This window comes from Rhincodon typus, chromosome 14 (genome assembly GCF_021869965.1).
Source record: "Rhincodon typus isolate 14 chromosome 14, sRhiTyp1.1, whole genome shotgun sequence".
In the NCBI taxonomy this organism is placed as follows: domain Eukaryota; kingdom Metazoa; phylum Chordata; class Chondrichthyes; order Orectolobiformes; family Rhincodontidae; genus Rhincodon; species Rhincodon typus.
The window spans coordinates 60,467,828-60,485,555 of NC_063345.1; the positions used below are offsets into that span (position 1 = coordinate 60,467,828).

The 17,728-nt window shown below is 39.4% G+C and overlaps 1 protein-coding gene across 1 annotated transcript; it reads left to right on the forward strand.

Annotated features, from left to right (window-relative positions):
• Positions 1-1,210: 1,210 nt before the first annotated feature.
• Positions 1,211-11,717, forward strand: LOC109923707 (terminal nucleotidyltransferase 5C-like). Its single transcript, XM_020523752.2, has 2 exons — positions 1,211-1,562; positions 9,377-11,717. The coding sequence occupies exon 2, from the start codon at positions 9,377-9,379 to the stop codon at positions 10,583-10,585; it is 1,209 nt and encodes a 402-aa protein (XP_020379341.1). The 5' UTR covers positions 1,211-1,562; the 3' UTR covers positions 10,586-11,717.
• The last annotated feature ends 6,011 nt before the right edge of the window (positions 11,718-17,728 follow it).

The following is a 17,728-nucleotide window of genomic DNA, read 5'->3' on the forward strand; positions in this document are numbered from 1 at the left end:
TTGCAGTGTTGGTGTGATGGGGTGGGGGCACTTTGCAGTGTTTGTGTGACGGGGGTAGTTTGCAGTGTTCTGTGAATGGAGACAGTTTGTAGTTTTTTTTTGGGATGGTGGGGGTGCAGTTTGCAGTGTTGGTGTGACCGGGGACAGTTTGCAGTACTCGTGTGATGGGGGCAGTTTGCAGTGTTTGTGGGACCGGGGGTAGTTTGCAGTGTTTGTGGGACCGGGGTCAGCTTACAGTGTTTGTGTGATCGGGGGCAGTTTGTAGTTATTTTTTTGATCGGGGGGTAGTTTGCAGTGTTCGTGTGATCGGGGGCAGTTTGCAGTGTTTGTGTGACCGGGGGCAGTTTGTAGTTATTTTTTGGGATCGGGGGGCAGTTTGCAGTGTTTGTGTGATCGGGGGCAGTTTGCAGTGTTTGTGTGATCGGGGCAGTTTGCAGTGTTTGTGGGACCGGGGGCAGTCTGCAGTGTTTGTGTGATCCGGGGCAGTTTGCAGTGTTTGTGTGATCGGGGGCAGTTTGCAGTGTTTGTGTGATCGGGGGCAGCTTACAGTGTTTGTGTGATCTGGGGCAGTTTGTAGTTATTTTTTGGGATCGGGGGGTAGTTTGCAGTGTTTGTGTGATCGGGGGCAGTTTGCAGTGTTTGTGTGATCGGGTGCAGTTTGCAATGTTTGCGTGATCGGGGGCAGCTTACAGTGTTCGTGTGATCCGGGGCAGTTTGCAGTGTTTGTGTTATCGGGGGCAGTTTGTAGTTATGGGATCGGGGGGGCAGTTTGCAGCATTTGTGGGATGGGGGCTGTTTGCAGTGTTTGTGGGATGGGGGACAGTTTGCAGTGTTTGTGTGATGGGGGACAGTTTGCCAGTATTTCTGTGATCGGGTGCAGTTTGCAGTATTTCTCAATGTCAAGGTTGTCATATTTAGAAAGATCGTGACGCAGGTTGATCTAAAAAGAGAGTCTCCAACGCACCTCTCGTCTTCCCAGTCTAAGCCTGTTGATTCATTTTGAACCCAATCAGAAAGATTTCCGACACGAGTCGAGTGGCTGTCAGCTTGCGGACGTGCCTTTCATTCTTCGGTGTCACTCGAAGTGCCGTTGATTTGTTTTTTTTGCCCCGGACCACCTTAAATGTCTGACGACAGCATCTCCAGGACAACAGCTTTACGCTGCAAGGACAGGGCTAGAAAACACACTGACACCGAGCTTCCTTTCAGTACCCACTAGATTTTGGACAGCTCCCTGCTGCCGCACGCTCCCTGAGCCAGAACAGTGCAACTCGCCCCAGGTCCGGATCTAAAAACCTACAGCGGCCCCGGACACCAGCCGAAAACCTGCAGCTCAGGCAGGGAAGCGAGTGGTCCTGACCCGAATCCAGTTGCTATTAGCCAAGTGTGTGCTTTCCGAATCTGGGTCACAGACCTACATTCACCGAGGGAGTCCGAGATTAGGAGCAGACAGCTGCGCGCAGAAAGCCAGTGCCCAGCCGCAGAAACTCCACTTTTTTTAACTTCTATCACCATTTGTCCCTGAACCTGCACCAAAGCAGGCATCGCAAACTTCACTCTTGGTGAGTATGTGTACTTGTAGCGTGCAGTCAGATCTCTCCCACTGTAGAAAGCCTCTCACTTCACTGCCTCAGAATTCCTGGATAAACCACGGGCATCAACGTCTGTTGCCTTTTCTGATTTCTTGCCCCCCACCCCCACAGTTAATGTTCAGGGTGAGTAGCAGAGGAGATTAAACCTCAGTCCGGCACAACTCTCCACTGGGTCAGTAATAATACCCACATGGCGAATTAAGCAAGTTCAAACTGGGACGCCCTGACAGCCTGGGATCAACTCTGTCTCTTTCTGCATCAGCCTGTCCACCGTATTGTGTTCTCGCAGTCAGAGTGAGAGCAACAATGTCTAGGATAGGACTCCATACCCTATTAATATCAGTCATGTAAAGGTAACAGCACCCCGCCTGGTCAAATTTGTTCACTGTATCTCTCCAGTGCACGGTTTAAAGTCCGGGACCGGGTTGAGAAACAATTGCACAGAGTGCCCACTTATCACTGGGGTAGAGATGCCAGTCTACAGCGCTCACAAGTTCTGTCTATATCCATCTCAGTGTGGGACAGCCATTCTCTGTATACCTACACCGCGTTGTAATCACCGCCCAGAGCGGTTTTCTTGTCAAGAGATGTGAGAAACAACTGTGCATTACATAACATTTCATATGTACAACATCTTCCAGCTGTGTATGGAGATCTATGTGCGGCAGTTTATACAGAGTGCTGCAAACAGTTGCCATAGGTGAAGCGAGTCCAGCCCCAGCCCCCAGCCCCCAGAGTAAGTGTGTGTGAGCTAGGATCACGGTTAGCAATGCGGTTGGCACCTGGAGCTCTGGGACGGCGAGCTGATTTTATTAATTAATCGATCTTGTTAGTCTGCTGTTCACTAACGCTTTCAACCATTGCGAGACCTCCATCAGAAATACATTCAGATCCGATCGAGGATCGGGAGAGGCTGCGGGAGAGCAGAAGCTACTGAGAGAGTGGGGATTTCGGACTGTGGCACAGAATTGCAATGGAAGATTTTGGGTAAATCTGATGCTGTCGTCAGTGAAGCCGCATAGGGAGAGTGGGGTCAGCCGGCTGTCGGCCTGCTTCTCTCTGACAGCCCGCTCAGTTTTTAGTGGGATCGAGCTCCAGCGGGGTGTACACATCTATCACATTGTCTCCATCCTCACTAGTCCCAAGCATTAACAAACAAACAAGTCTTGGAAGTGTCACCTTTGTTTCTCCCCAGAGCACGGGGCATGGTCGATGTTAGTGGCACAGCTATATCAATCCCGTTAATTTAAGGTTAGGTTGCTGAATAAGCCGCATCATTTAGTCCGTTGTGCTATCATTATCAACCAGTACCATACATAATTGATGAACCTGACCCACAGGTCAAGTCTGTTCGTGCGTCAGGGAGTGAGATACTCTATGTCAGCACAGGGATGTTTTTAGTACTGTACGTGGATTTTTTTGTACTTGTTTGCCACTCAATCTCAGCCTTCTTTCAACTAGATCATGGCTGATCCGCACCTGTTTTCCATTTACTTGGCTGTGCTCCATTTTCCTCCAGACTGTTCCCAAACAAAACAAAAAGAAATCAATCGGTCTTGAAAGTTTATGTATAACATCCTTTACTTCCTATAGAGGGAAGGGGTTGAGAGACTATGGCGGGGGCGGTTGTGGGGGGACAGAATGCCTGCAACCTCTTGTATCAAAACAAGCTTCCGGATTTGCCCCTTTTTTTGTCCAATGTGAAGATTATGACCCTCACCAGAAGAAGTGATTTGTCTATGTCTGCCGTTTCAAATCTCTCAACATTTTAGCCACTGCTCATCAACTCTGGAATTATAAGAATCAGTTATACTTTTAATTTTTACATAAACAAATTTAAATTTTGTTTTCCTTATGCTCACTTATAGCTTTGGAGAGGCTAGGGAGGATCCAGCTGGTACATACACCGGGAGGCTGTTACTCCCAATCAATAGTTGTTCTGATCTGGAATGCATCGTCTGGAAAGCTGGGCGGGAGGATATTCAATAGTAACATTTGAAGAGGAATGTCATAGGCACTTGCAAAGGAAAAGCTGCCGGGTTGTGAGGGGAGGCTGGAAAACCGAGACTGATTGGATAATGCTTACTAAGGGGCAAATTAGACACTTCGGCCGTCTTCAGTGGTTGAATAATAATTGCCTCTGTTTCCATGTGACCGGAACATTTCGGAAAGGAGATGCAGTCCATGTGCTGAGTGACATGGTACTAAGTCGAAGGAGTTAAATGACTGAATACTGCTAAATATAGAAAACTGTTATATAAAAAAATACAGATCCAGTTGTTCTTCTTTTAGGTCATAGATTATTTAGAAAGGAAGTGTGTTTGGTTTTGCGGTGAAATGGCTTTAAATGGGCATTGCTGTCTCATTATATTATAAGAGGAACTTAATTTATTAGTCTTACTCATAATAATAGCAGAGTGCAATGGTTTCAAATGAAGATTTCCTCACAAACTTTTATTGGAGTCTGGAGGCATACAATTGCAAAGTTGAGCTAACAAATTTCAAATTTCAAGACCAGCAAGCATGAAACCTATACAAGGCAGGTTTTACCAATCAGATTACAACCAGGCCAATATTATTGATCACCAATAGACCATAAGTTGTAGCAAAGTCCACCCTTGTCAGTCACCTTTGTTTTTGACTGGTAATTAGAAATTATATAAAAATAATTTTTAAACATTTTTTAAAAGCTATTTTCCATATTATAGGCTAAAATGTTACTGTATTTATGGCATTGATCTTTGCTTTTCATCTTTCTCTTTCATTGGTTAAAAATAAGAAGAGAGGGTAGATACAGGCAGTATGAACATATCAATCACATTTTCTGCAGATTCAGATATAATGTGTGCAGCAGAAAGTATATTAATAGTTAGATGCCTCTCTTCTTCCTGATAACTTCTCAAAATTGCAACATTAAGACATCAAGATTGAAATTTGTTGTTTTTTTAATGGATAAGTGGCATTTGTTCTTGCAAAATATTTTGATTGATTAAAATAGTTAAAAAAAACTGTATCAATAGTTTCAATAGGAGTTTTAATTCATAACCAAGTAAGTATGACCATTGCACATTAATTCAGCAAATGATGCCATGCATAAAGGTTGCTTCTCCTTCAGGGAAGAGTCTCGCCCAGAGGGCATAATCTCAGAATAAGGGGTAGCACATTTAAAACAGAGATGAGGACAAATTTCTTATTTCAGGTAGTAGTGGATTTGTGGAATTCTTTAGCACAAAGAGCTGTTGGAGGCTGAGTTGTTCAATATATTCAAGGCTGAGAAAGACCACAATTTAATCAGTAACAGAATCAAAGGGAAAAGGCAGGAATGTGGAGTTGAGGATTGTCAGATCAGCCATGTTTGCATTGAGTAGCAGAGCAGATGTGATGGGCTGAATGGCTTATACCTGCTCCTATGTCTTATGGTCTAATAGCAGCAATTCAAACATTGATATTTCAAGGGACAACCCTGTTCTGTGCACAAATAATTACCAATAACAGGAATGGAACTGGGTAGTGTTGTTGAATGCAGAGACCTAGGGGTTCAGGTACATCGTTCTTTGAAAGTTGCCTCAGAGGTAGACAGGGTGGTTAAGAGGGCATTTAGCACACTTATCTTCATTGACCCTTGAGCATAGGAATTAGTCGCCCTGCTTTAAAAAGGATATTATTAAATTAGAGAGGGTTCAGAAAAGATTTACCAGTATATTCCTGGGACTGGAGAGTTTGAGTTACCCTAGGCTGGATAGGCTGGGAGTTTTTTCACTGGAGTGTTGGAGTTTGAGGAGTGACTTTATAGAGGTTTATGAGATCATGAAGGGCATAGATAAGGTGAATAGCAAAGGTCTTTTCCCTAGGGTGAGGAAGTTCAAAACTAGACGGCATATTTTTAAGGTGAGAGGAGAAAGATGGAAAAGAAAACCAAGGGGCAACAGAATACAAAAGACTTAGAGGGATATTGGCCAAACGGAAGTAAGTGGGACTAATTTGGTTGACCAGTTGGTTGGCATGGATTAGTTAGACTGAAGGGTCTGTTTCCATGCTGTATAAGTGAATGGGGACTGTTATGGCTAAGTGTCCTGGGAACATGTTTATCCTTTACATCAGGTGTTCTTGACAGTTACAGTTTGGCAGGGCTTTTCATATTAAATGTCTGCTGTCCTCCCACAGAGGTTCAAACCTTAGCTTTTCAAGCAGCTGAACAATGTTGTATAATAATGCCATTGTATGAAACATAGAGGACACACAGGGATTTGAGAATAAAGATTGCATTAATCAGGGAAATAAATCAGAACACATATTCATCCATGAAAAATTTAACAGTAAGTTGATACTTCCAATCATCATGTAGTGCACAACCAAGGTTATTTTTAGTTCATGGGTATTATCAAGCTATTCAGAGCTGAAAATGGGCCATTTGTTGAAAATCAGATAAACCTGGGATAAACATTGTGACCTTTTTCAAAGAAAGAAATTAGTATGTATTTTGGATTTTTTGAATAATGTGATTTATCTCTCTGAAACCTATGGAGGAAAGATAGATCAGCTGTTGACATCTTATATACATGATTTTAACCCAATCTACATTCAAATGAACAAGAATCCATAGGAAAATAAAACTATCATCTAACTCAGAATGAATGCTGTGAGGAAATTGAAAAATGAGATACAGGAAAGAAGGTAATACTTTTCAGAGGTTTAGTCTGCGTGCATTATTGGGACTAATAAAAATATTTACTCTGCCTCTAACTTTACTATATTCAAAATGGAAATTATGAATGCTGACATCTGGTGCTCAAAATGAGAAAGTGTTTTCTGACTGGATGATGAGTTTTCAATTAATCTAGATCAGGCACCTGGTCTTTATGCCAATTGGACTTCTTTGAGGCAATTTATTTTAAATGCTTTTGAAGAATTTTTTTTCAAATAACATTTTAAGATGCAGGAAGCAGGACTGGATTGCAGGCTCCTTGTCACTCCTGCTAGTTGCTCTGTACTTTTATTCTTGCACCAAGACCTATTTCAACTGAACTGCAGCAATATAAGATGGCTCATCAGCAATGACTCAGGGCGATTAGGGATAGGAGACAAATGCTGACTTTACACATGACACCCACACCCCGTGAAACAGTTTTTAAAATATAGGATGAATTGTTCCATGATTTCAGAATATGCAAATCTTGAAAGTAGCCATTTGGCGATTTTTGCAAAAAAGTTCAATGGAACCATTTTTATTAAGAAAAATCAATTTTGACAAAAGCATTATATGTTAAGACTGGGGTAAGTGGTTAGAGGGTGACAAATTAGAGGCAATCTTCAGAAATAATTATTCTATTGAGTGATTGGTAAATTGATGGAACATTCTTCATGGAGATGGCGGAGATTGATTGCTGTGCTTTGTCAATAACACTATCAATGTTCATTCAACAAGATAATGGAAGGTGAACTAGATGCACCCTGGCCTTTTTGCCTTTAGCTATTGCGACTGTTCATGTTCCTCTTTAGCCAGCAGTGCTATATTAATGTTTGTCATTAATGTTATCACAATATTTGCTTTAAGGTTATGTTTTAAGCTAGACATTGCTGCTAAGCTGACAAAGTGTTCAGATCAAATTTCTCTCCCTGGCAAGTTATTGAGGGCATTGTTTTAAGATATTTTATCACAACAGTTGAGAGTTAAAGAATGAATGATCATAGGTACGAGATCAAAAGTCGATTAAGGATAGAAAGCACAACAAACCTTATTTAAACATTTAAACATGAGGATGTGGAATTCATGTTCATGAACTGTGGTTGAGCAGAAACTTGAGAAACTTTCAAGTTTGGATTGGTCTAGAGAGGAAAAGTAGTTGAAATGATCTAGGTATAGGGTGGGCAAAAATAATTACAGAGAAAAAAATAAGAACTAGAAGCAGGAGTAGGCAAATCAGCCCTTCAAAATTCTCTGCATTTGATGCTATCATGGCTGATCTCATCTTAGCCTCAACTCCACTTTGCTGTCTGCTCTCTCTATCGGCCCTTCAAAGGAAAAAATACATACTTGTATTTCTTCAGTATCTTTTGTAACCTCAGAATATCCTAAAGTGCTTTACTGCTGAAGAGTATAGCAACTCAAGAAAGCGGCTCAGCACAACTTCCTCTACGGCAACTTGGAGAGGGCAATAAATGCTAGTCTAGCACCCACGTCCCATGAACAAATAAAATAAAAGTAGTTTTGAAATGTAGCCATCGATGCATTGTTGAGAAATGTGGTAGTCAATTTGTGCACAGCAAAGTCACACAAAGACAAATAATATCATGACCAGATAATTTGATTTAGTAATGCTGGTTGAGGGGAAAATGCTGGCTTGGCCATTAAAGAGAGTTTTCATGCTCATAAGTCTCTTCAGGGGGCAAATGGGGCCTCTGTTCAACATCTCATTCAGAAATGCCAGCCTAGATTTTGTGCTACAGTCACTGGAGGGAATCTTAAATCAACAATCCTCTGATTCAAAGGAGAAAGTGCTACCCTTTTTCTGATCGTAATTTGAATTATTTGCCTATAATGAGAGTGAACATTGCAGAGACTTTTACATAATCTGCTTCTGTAGTAACTACTATGTATTGAATGGGTGATATTTCCATTAAAGTGCCACATAGATTAATTTAATACATACAGCTTAAACATTTCATAGAATGAAGAATAGAATCCCTACAGTGTGGAAACAGGCCCTTCGGCCCAACAAGTCCACACCGAACCTCAGAGCATCCCACCCAGACCCTACCCCTATAACCCACCTAATCTAAACATCCCTGAACACTCTGTGGCAATTTAGCATGGCCAATCCACCTAGCCTACACATCTTTGGACTGTGGGAGGAAACCGGAGCACCCGGAGGAAACCCACACAGACACGGGGAGAATGGACAAACTCCACACAGACAGTTGCCCGAGGGTGGAATCAAACCCGGGTCCCTGGCGCTGTGAGGCAGCAATGCTAACCACTGTGCAACCGTGCCGCCAAGTTATTTGTTCAATAATATTCATTATTTGTTCAATAATATCATTCACCAATGATTTCCAATTAATTAAAAGGTGCAGTATATTCTCAGTAAAAACAACTCTTAATTTATCTGCAAAAAAATTTTGAACTGGGTTCTCTGAACATAAAAAGCTTTTTGCATCAGGTTTTTGTTTTTGTTACTTCATTACTGTTTGTCTTGGCAGCCGCTATGTTAATAAAACCCATTTCCTGTGATGGTAAGACTGATTTCAATTAGATTGCTATTTTCCAGTAATAAGGGCAGGGCTCCCAGAAATTCAGATTTTCAAGGATTTTAGCCATGCAGTGGAGATTTAAGACTAATGTGTTAATGATTTTCTTTTCTCTCTCCTCTGGATGTTTTAGTCAATGTAAAATTAAAGTAATGTTTACTGTTGTGTAAATGAACGTCATGTTTGGGATCATGAAGGTTTTCAGGCATAAATCCAACCAAATTTAAGATTAGGATTGAAGACTGTGCCAATATTGTTTGACACATTTAATAATTCTTGCAATGAATTAAACATAGGATGAAAATTATCATTGAAAGTCATGAGCAGATGTAATAGGTTTAACTTCAGCTTATGAGTTTCTAACTGTAAGTATGGTTACTTGACAGTGAATAAAATGAATAGGCTAAAATAAACAACTTCATATTTTGTGCGTTCATCCAGAATAAAGTTAGAACGGACAAAATTTCATGTGAAATGTGACCATTGTTTAACTTATCACTTTTCACTGCAGTTTTATTATTTACATGTTTTGGCAGATGGATGAGAGTGTTGACCTGCCAAACTGCATCATGGATGAGAATCTCGACTGTAGATTCAACAACCTTAACTGGGAACAGGTTCAGAGTTTGGATCAAGTCTTAACAGAAGTGATACCTATTCACGGAAGAGGCAACTTCCCCACACTGGAAATAAAGCCAAAAGACATTATTCATATTGTGAAGGATCGGTTGGAAGAGAATGGGATTATGGTCCATGATATTCGTCTCAATGGCTCAACAGCAAGTCACATCCTTGCAAAGCAAAACGGAACAAGTTACAAAGACCTTGACATTATCTTTAGAGTAGAGTTGCCTGGTGAGGAAGAGTTCCAGGTGGTAAAGGGAGTGGTGTTGGATTGTCTTCTGGACTTTCTACCACAAGGTGTAAATAAGGAAAAGATCACAGGGCTTACTTTGAAAGAGGCCTACGTTCAGAAAATGGTTAAAGTTTCCAATGATTATGATCGATGGAGTCTCATCTCCTTGTCAAACAACAGTGGGAAAAATGTTGAGTTAAAATTTGTTAATTCGTTACGGCGGCAGTTTGAATTTAGTGTGGACTCTTTCCAAATAATTCTTGACTCTTTGTTACCTCTTTTCTGTTGTCAAGAAAATGAAATGACAGAGGAGTCCCATCCAACTGTCATAGCAGAAAGCATGTATGGAAATTTTGAAGAGGCAATGGGTCACCTGAGATACAAACTGATAGCCACAAGAAACCCTGAAGAGATTCGAGGTGGTGGCTTGCTTAAATACAGCAATCTCTTGGTTCGAGAATTTAAACCAGCATCTGATACAGAAATCAAAGGCTTAGAACGCTACATGTGTTCAAGGTTTTTTATTGACTTCCCGGATGTGTCCGAGCAGCAAAGGAAGATTGAGTCCTACTTACGAAACCATTTCATCGGTGAAGAGAAAAGCAAGTATGATTACCTGATGATACTGCGCCAAGTTGTGAACGAAAGCACAGTCTGTTTGATGGGACATGAAAGAAGGCAGACATTGAACATGATCACCCTGTTGGCTCTGAGAGTACTAGGTGAACAGAATATCATTCCAAATGCTGCCAATGTCACCTGCTACTATCAACCTGCCCCTTATGTCAGTGACCGGAGTTTTAGCAATTACTACATTTCACACGGACAGCCACACCTTGTGTATCAGCCCTATCCGCTGCATATTAATATGCAGACTGGTTTGGTTTAATGATATTCAGAATGCAAATGCTTGACTTTGAACAAGACACAAGTTTTCAGGTCCCTGGAGATCTGAAGTAAGAGGACGGTTGTAACCCATTGAGTGTGCTGTTGGTTGCCAATGAAGTCAACAAGTCAGATATATGACAATTGTTGGGTAATCCATGTTGAAAGTGACCTGCAAATAGATGACCAAACAGTAGGTGTGCCACTTAATAATGATATGTGCTTAATCAGTGAAGAATAGTCAAAAGACCGACTAAGCACAGATGCATGGAGTATAATGTAGGGATTTTTTTCTAAAGGTAAATGTTGAACCAATACAAATGTAGAAAGACATATTAGTAGGTGAAGTTAGATGACGGGATTGATAGTCCTGCATACCCCTGCTTTGGTGATTGTAGTTAGGACCAGATGGTAAAGCTACTCTGAGATCAGAAATAATGATTGTTTTGAAAATAACCACATTGTACTTGAATTGTTCTGGTTACATAACAGTTAAGTATGTGTAGAAAACATTTCTTCAACGTGAAATGATCTTGTGACAAAGAAAAACTTTATTGACCAAAGATTGTTTGTAAATATTGCGTCACACAAGTGCCTAAGCTATGTAGATAGGTCATTAAAGCATCCAATAATTCTTTCAGGATGTGCCATTTAGTTATCATTAATTTGGGATTGGAGACATCGCATTTAATTAATTAACAGCTCATATTACACTCAAGCATATTATGGCATAGAATGAACCGTTTATCTAATTATGCCGTTGCCAGCAACATAACTTCTACAAGTGACTACATGTTTTTATGACTGCGGGTCGCCTGTATCATTTACAGATATGGAGTCTTTGAGATTTCTGTTGCAGCCTTCAGAAACTGACTCATCAACTTCAGGTAATTGAATTCAAGCAGTTGACTGCAAGAGAAGTTACTGATTGCAATTTTCACAAGAACTGACTGATACACCACCATTCTGTTCCAGGCAGTGCTAATAAAACTGAATGCAAGAAAAGTCATGTGAAGGGCCATTCACTCACACATACTTGGAAATTCAAAGTGTTAAAAATATATATCACTCTAAATACAATTAACGGTACTTCCTGATGTTGCAGTGTAATCATGCAAAAGGCATTTTAATAGTTCACTGATCTTTATTAAACATTATAATTCTACTTTTAATTTCAATCTGCCAGTTTTCTCTTGAGTAAAATTTATTGTTCCCCAAATTGTTTAGCGCCTTTGTCAGAAGATATCAATGGTTGTGGGAAATCAGAATAGTCTATTAATGATGAAGAAACATCAATCAATAATGTATTTAACAGTGCTCTCTTCAGCTAAAAAGTTAAAAACTGTTCACTTTATTAACAAAACTTTGGATAAGATTCCAGTAATTGCCATAATTATCTCTATATAAAAAAGTTAGCAACAATACAGAAAACATAAGTTAATAGAGAAGACCACTGAGAGTAGAGAAAATGAATTATTCTTTAGTTGGCTTACAATCATACAGCAAAGAAGGTGACCATTTCACCCGCTTGTGCGGAAGGCAGCTCTTTGAAAAACCCATCAATTCGTCCGATGCCCCTATTCTTTCCTCATCACTCTAAATGTTTCAAGCATACATTTGTGTTTATGTCTGGAATGTAAGCAATTTGTTGAACAGAAGATTTCTGTTCATCTTTTGTTTGGGCTGATGGCCTTTGTCCACAATTGCATTCCTTTGTTATTTTATTTTTCTTTATTCCTTAATTGATGGGATATGGGTGTTACTGTCAAGGGCAACATCTATCATCCATCTCCAATTGCCCTTGAACTGAATGAATTGCTAGGCTATTTCAGAGGGCAGTTGAGAGTCAACCATGTTGATGTGGATCTGGAGTCACATGTAGGCCAGACCAGGTAAGGATGGCAGACTTCCATTCCTATGGGATATTGGTGAACCAGATGGATTTTTACAGCAATCATTAATTGTTTCATGATCACCATTCCTAAGACTAACTTTTGGTTCTAGATTTTATAAATTGATTTCAAATTCTACCTGCTACCGTTGTGGAATTTGTGACCATTTCCCCCAGACTACGAAACTTCTGGATCGTTAGTATAATGTACTACACCACCATCTCTTCCAACCTGAAGACTCCTCAATTGTTTTTTTTTAATAATTCCTTATGGAAAGATACCAGAAAAATAGGTAACCTTGTTCTTGGCAAAAAAAGGTATTCATTTTTAAAGACAAATGCATTCTATTCAATCCAACTCAACTGAAGTATCACATATTAGGGAAAATTTTTTTTTGCTAACAAGTACAGCAGTTCCTCTTTGTCATTCTGGGAGTCATTCAAAAAAAAATGTCAAAGGAAGTATTTTGTAGAATATCTGTCTTTATGACAACATAGCACCTTCTGTGAAGAATCACAATTTACTCGAGTCACTTACAGAAAAAATAAAAAAGTAATGTTCTTACAGGTGAAAAATTACAGCAACATCTGCCAAGATTCAGAGGTTGCATCTGGAATTAAATAAAACACAAAGAAAGCAATTAATTGATGACAATATATCTGGAAATATTAGTTACTACTTCTAAACTCAATGTGAGAAGTTGAGAAGTACAATGTCAATGCATGTTACCAATGAACGCTGTCTTTATAACAACAGAAAAATCCAGTGAAAGGAAAGTGCAATTTGGTAGCAATGTGGTTAAGTCTACTTACTGCAAAAAAGAAGTGATATAGCTTTAATTATTTTTACATGGCCCAGGAGCTTGGAAATTCTTGGGGACCTGGCTTTGTTCAACTTTATTCAAGTCTAGAAACCCTGCCCTAAGACCTATATTATAACAGGTCTACTTGTGGTTAATCAATGGTAACCATTTAAGCCCATGCCTGTCTCAGTATTAAAAGATGGAGCAGAATTGTACTAAGGACTAAAGAGAAACTTGTTTCCCTTCCTTTGGCTTCTTCCAAAGCCATTCTAATTAAGGAATATTTCTTCCGGGATTGATTACTTTGGGCTAGCGAAGAAGCCTTGTCTTAACCACTGTTGGCTCGACTGAAGGATTTCTTATAGGGCTAGAGGGCAGGATGTCCCAGGAATCCTAGTTACACACTTTCTTGATGTAGTAAAATATTCACTTTCAATTGGAATTTAAAGTCCATTCTGAACAGAATAAATCCTGGCTGGTCTGGGAGCTGGCCTATAGACTGGGCTGTTTCCAGATGAAAATGAATATTGCAAGAAATTCAAAACTGCAATTTTTTTAAAATCTTCAAGACCACTTTGTCAAATAATATTTCATTATGGCCAACTTTCGTTTTAGCATAGGCCTGATTTTTCAAACAAGAATGTGGAACATAATACAAATCTCATATTAGGAAGTTATTCTGCATCATACTAAATTTACCAAACCTTAATCCCTTGCCACAGAAATAGAAAAGAGCCTGTTTATTACAATCAATGAATCAATACAAGCAAAAACTATAAATGTTTTATAAAACAAATATCAAAATTCCTGGCACTGGATTTTCTGTTATCTCAGGACAAGGGGGAGATATTTTTACAGCCAATTGTAACTCAAGGCATTAAATGAAAAAAAAAATCAGGTCAGTTCTCATCTCATTTTCAAAGCTGAAAATACATATTACAATTTGCTCAAAACCACTGAACAAATGATATACCGTAAGACAAGCAAAAATTATCACATTTGAACGGCATACTATCAGCATTTGTTTGATACCAGCATTCACATCTTGGAGCCAGATGGTTCAAGCCCCATGCCAGAAACCTGACCTCAAAATCTAAGCTACTAATTCAGACCAACACTGGGGGAGTGCTACACTGTCAGAGTTAAATATCTTATAATTGAAATTTTAAATCATCAGCCTTGCTGCACTCTCAGGTGATTGTAAAAGATCCTGTAACACTGCTTGAAGAAAAGTAGAGGAATTGTCTCCAGTGTCCTGGCCACTATTTATTAGCTGACATCACAAAAGCAAATTATTTGGTCATTATCTCAATGCTGTTTGTCAGACCTTGCCATAACTGCCCTTTTCCTTCATCACTGCAGTGACTACACTTCAATGTGCTTTTGGATTATCTGAGGTTGTAGAAGGCCCAAGCGAAATACAAGTTTTCTTTCAATGCAAACGAAAAATTGAATGCACTATGCTGAGTGATACAGCAGTAAAACTATATTTTCTACAGATTATTTTTAGTGTATTTAAGCGTATAAACCTCAAAATTATACTCCCAAATATTAGCACATGGGTTAACTAATAATTTGAAATAGCATACTAAAAGAATTTCATTCAAATGCTTTAGGTACTCATGTGTTAATATTTACAAAAGTGTAATTTCAAAGACTTGTTGTTCTTGGTGTTCCTATATTGTATAAATCACAAAATACATATGTATATAGTCAAATACAAATATAAAGCTCTATATTTTGCCTAAGTAGTTTTGAGAGACTACATTTAACCCTGGAACTCCGTGAATATGGAAACAAATTGAGCAGCATCATTCTATCTGGCCAAGATCTCTTCCTTTTGACAGTCCTGTTCCTGTTTTCTGAAGATGTTGTACAATCTCGTATTCCTCAGTTTGTTGTAAACAGATCAGAATTTCAAAACTAGTGTATACCTTGATTTGTGTTGGTTAACTTGAAAACTATTGATTACTGTCCATTTAAGTGTAATGGAAGCTGATCATGCCACATGTATCTGCATTGCAAAAGAGAATGATTTTGCAAACTGTGAATTGAGTACAATTATATCACCAGCTGCGATACTGAGTTGCCAATATTTTTCTACTAATACAACAGAGTATTTTAAAATTGTCAAGTGCATTACCACGGTGATTTTATATATTCCTAACATGCAGTTACTGGCATATTGAGAGGCAGTTTGAGAGATGTAGAATAGTTTTGAGGAGATCTTAATTGATGGAGGAATAAATAATCCAGGCTTGTGCAGTTCTTTTCCATTCACTGTAAAATTGTATCAGAGTTGTAAGTACTCATGGTGCACCCACACAATTATCAAGTATCAATTGAAATTTTCGGTGCACTAGTCACTTGTAGGGCCATTTCAGCAACTGTTGTTTCATTACATATAACTGTGGTACAGAAACCCTTGTATAAAATGGGCCTAATGAGAAGCTTTGAAATGAAAACAAATAAACAAGAAGATCCACCTAAGGCTTTTGTGTACCTTGGAGATAATTAAATCTTTTCTTTCATTATTGAAAAGCGAACTTCAAAGATTTATGATGTGAAATGTGAATGGAAGATTGTTCAGTGCTGGTTGTTGCTGTTGCCTTCTGCATTTTTATTGTTTCATGTCTAGACTTGTGTACAAATCTATTTTGTTCTGTTTTTGGTGATTGTGTACTTGTTTACAGTGTTCAATAAAAAGTGGAAATTTTAAATGAGGTTTCAAATAAATGTTTGCAATTCCTCTGATTTTCTTGCTCTGGAACAAGATTAATAATTTATATATAATAAAAAGAGCCTATCTGTTACTACAAGTTATTTTATACTGGCTCCAAAGGACTTTGTTTGAAGCTACCCTGTTGAAAGTATCTTAACATACAATCCTTCGAATCATTGGCCTTACAGTCTTCATGTTAATCCTCACTGTGCTACTTTTAATAGAGCTCAGCTCACCTGTTTGTTAGATGAATTTATCATAGCTAAGTATTCCATTCTAAGGGTAAGGTGGAAAAGAACTGATTAAGCCAATTCAAATGACCATGATGTCTGACTGCTTTGTGACGATTCCTTCTGTTGCTGTAACCAATTGTGTTGGAAAACAGAATTCTGTGAAAATGATAACATTCAAAGAACAGAGAGTTATAAGAGTCACAGCATGGAAACCAGTCCTTTGGCCCAACTCGACCATGCTGGCCAGGTTTCCCAAACTGAACTAGTCCCATTTGCCTGTGTTTGGCCCATATCCCTCTCAACCTTTCCTATTCATGTTACTGTCTAAATGTCTCTTAAATATTGTAATTGTACCTGCCTCTACCACTTCCTCTGGCAGTTCATTCCATACACGTACTACCCTCTGCGTGAAAAAGTTACCCCTCAGGTCCTTTTTAAATCTTTCCTCTCTCACTTTGAACCTATGCCCTCTAGTTTTTGACTCCCCTACCCTCGGAAAAAGACCTTGGTTAATCACCCTATCCATGTCCCTCATGATTTTATAAACTCCTATAAGGTCACCTCTGAGCCTCCTACATTCCAGGGAAAAACATCCCAGCCTATCCAACCTCTCCTCATAACTCAAAACTTCCAGCCTTGGTAACATCCTTGTACTCCTTTTTTACACCTTTTCCAGTTTGTTAACATCCTTCCTATAGAAGAATGATCGGAATTGTATGCAGTACTCTAAATGTGCCCTTACCAATGTCTTGTACAGCCGTAACATGATGTCCTAACTCCTGTACTCAATGGTCTGATTGATGAGGGCAAGCATGCCAAACACTTTCTTCACCACCCTGCCTACCTGTGACAGCACTTTTAAGGCACTGTGTACCTGCACCCCTAGGTCTCTCTGTTTGACAACACTCCCCAGGCCCTGCCATTAACTGTGTAAGCACTGTCCTGGTTTGTCTTACCAAAATGCAACACCTCGCATTTACATAAATTAAACCCCCATCAGCCATTCCTTGGCCCTCTTACCCAGTTAATCAAGATCCTATTTTACTCTTAGATAACCTTCCTCCACTGTACACTATACCGCCAATTTTAGTGTCATCTGCAAACTTACCAAATATGCCTCCTATATTCTCATCCAAACTATGAAGAACCGTGTCAAAGGCCTTCCTGAAGTCCATATAGACAACAGTTACCTCTCTGCCTTCATTTATCCAAGGTCATGTCATCAAACAAACTCAATCAATTTTGTGAGACACAATTTCTCATGCACAAAGTCATGCTGACTAACCCTAATCAGTCCTCGCCTTTCTAAATGCATGTAGATCCTGTCTCTCAGAATCCCCTCCAACAAGTCAACCATCACAGATGTCAGGCTCACCAGTCTATAGTTTCCTGACTTTTCCTTGCAGCCTTTCTTAAATAGTGGCACAACATTAGCCACACTCCAGTCTTCCAGCACATCACCTGTGGTTATCAATGATACAAATATCTCTGCTAGAAG

Coding starts and splice junctions, on each gene's coding strand:
- LOC109923707 (XM_020523752.2), top strand. CDS start 9,377: ATGGATGAGAGTGTTGACCTGCCAAACTGCATCATGGATGAGAATCTC.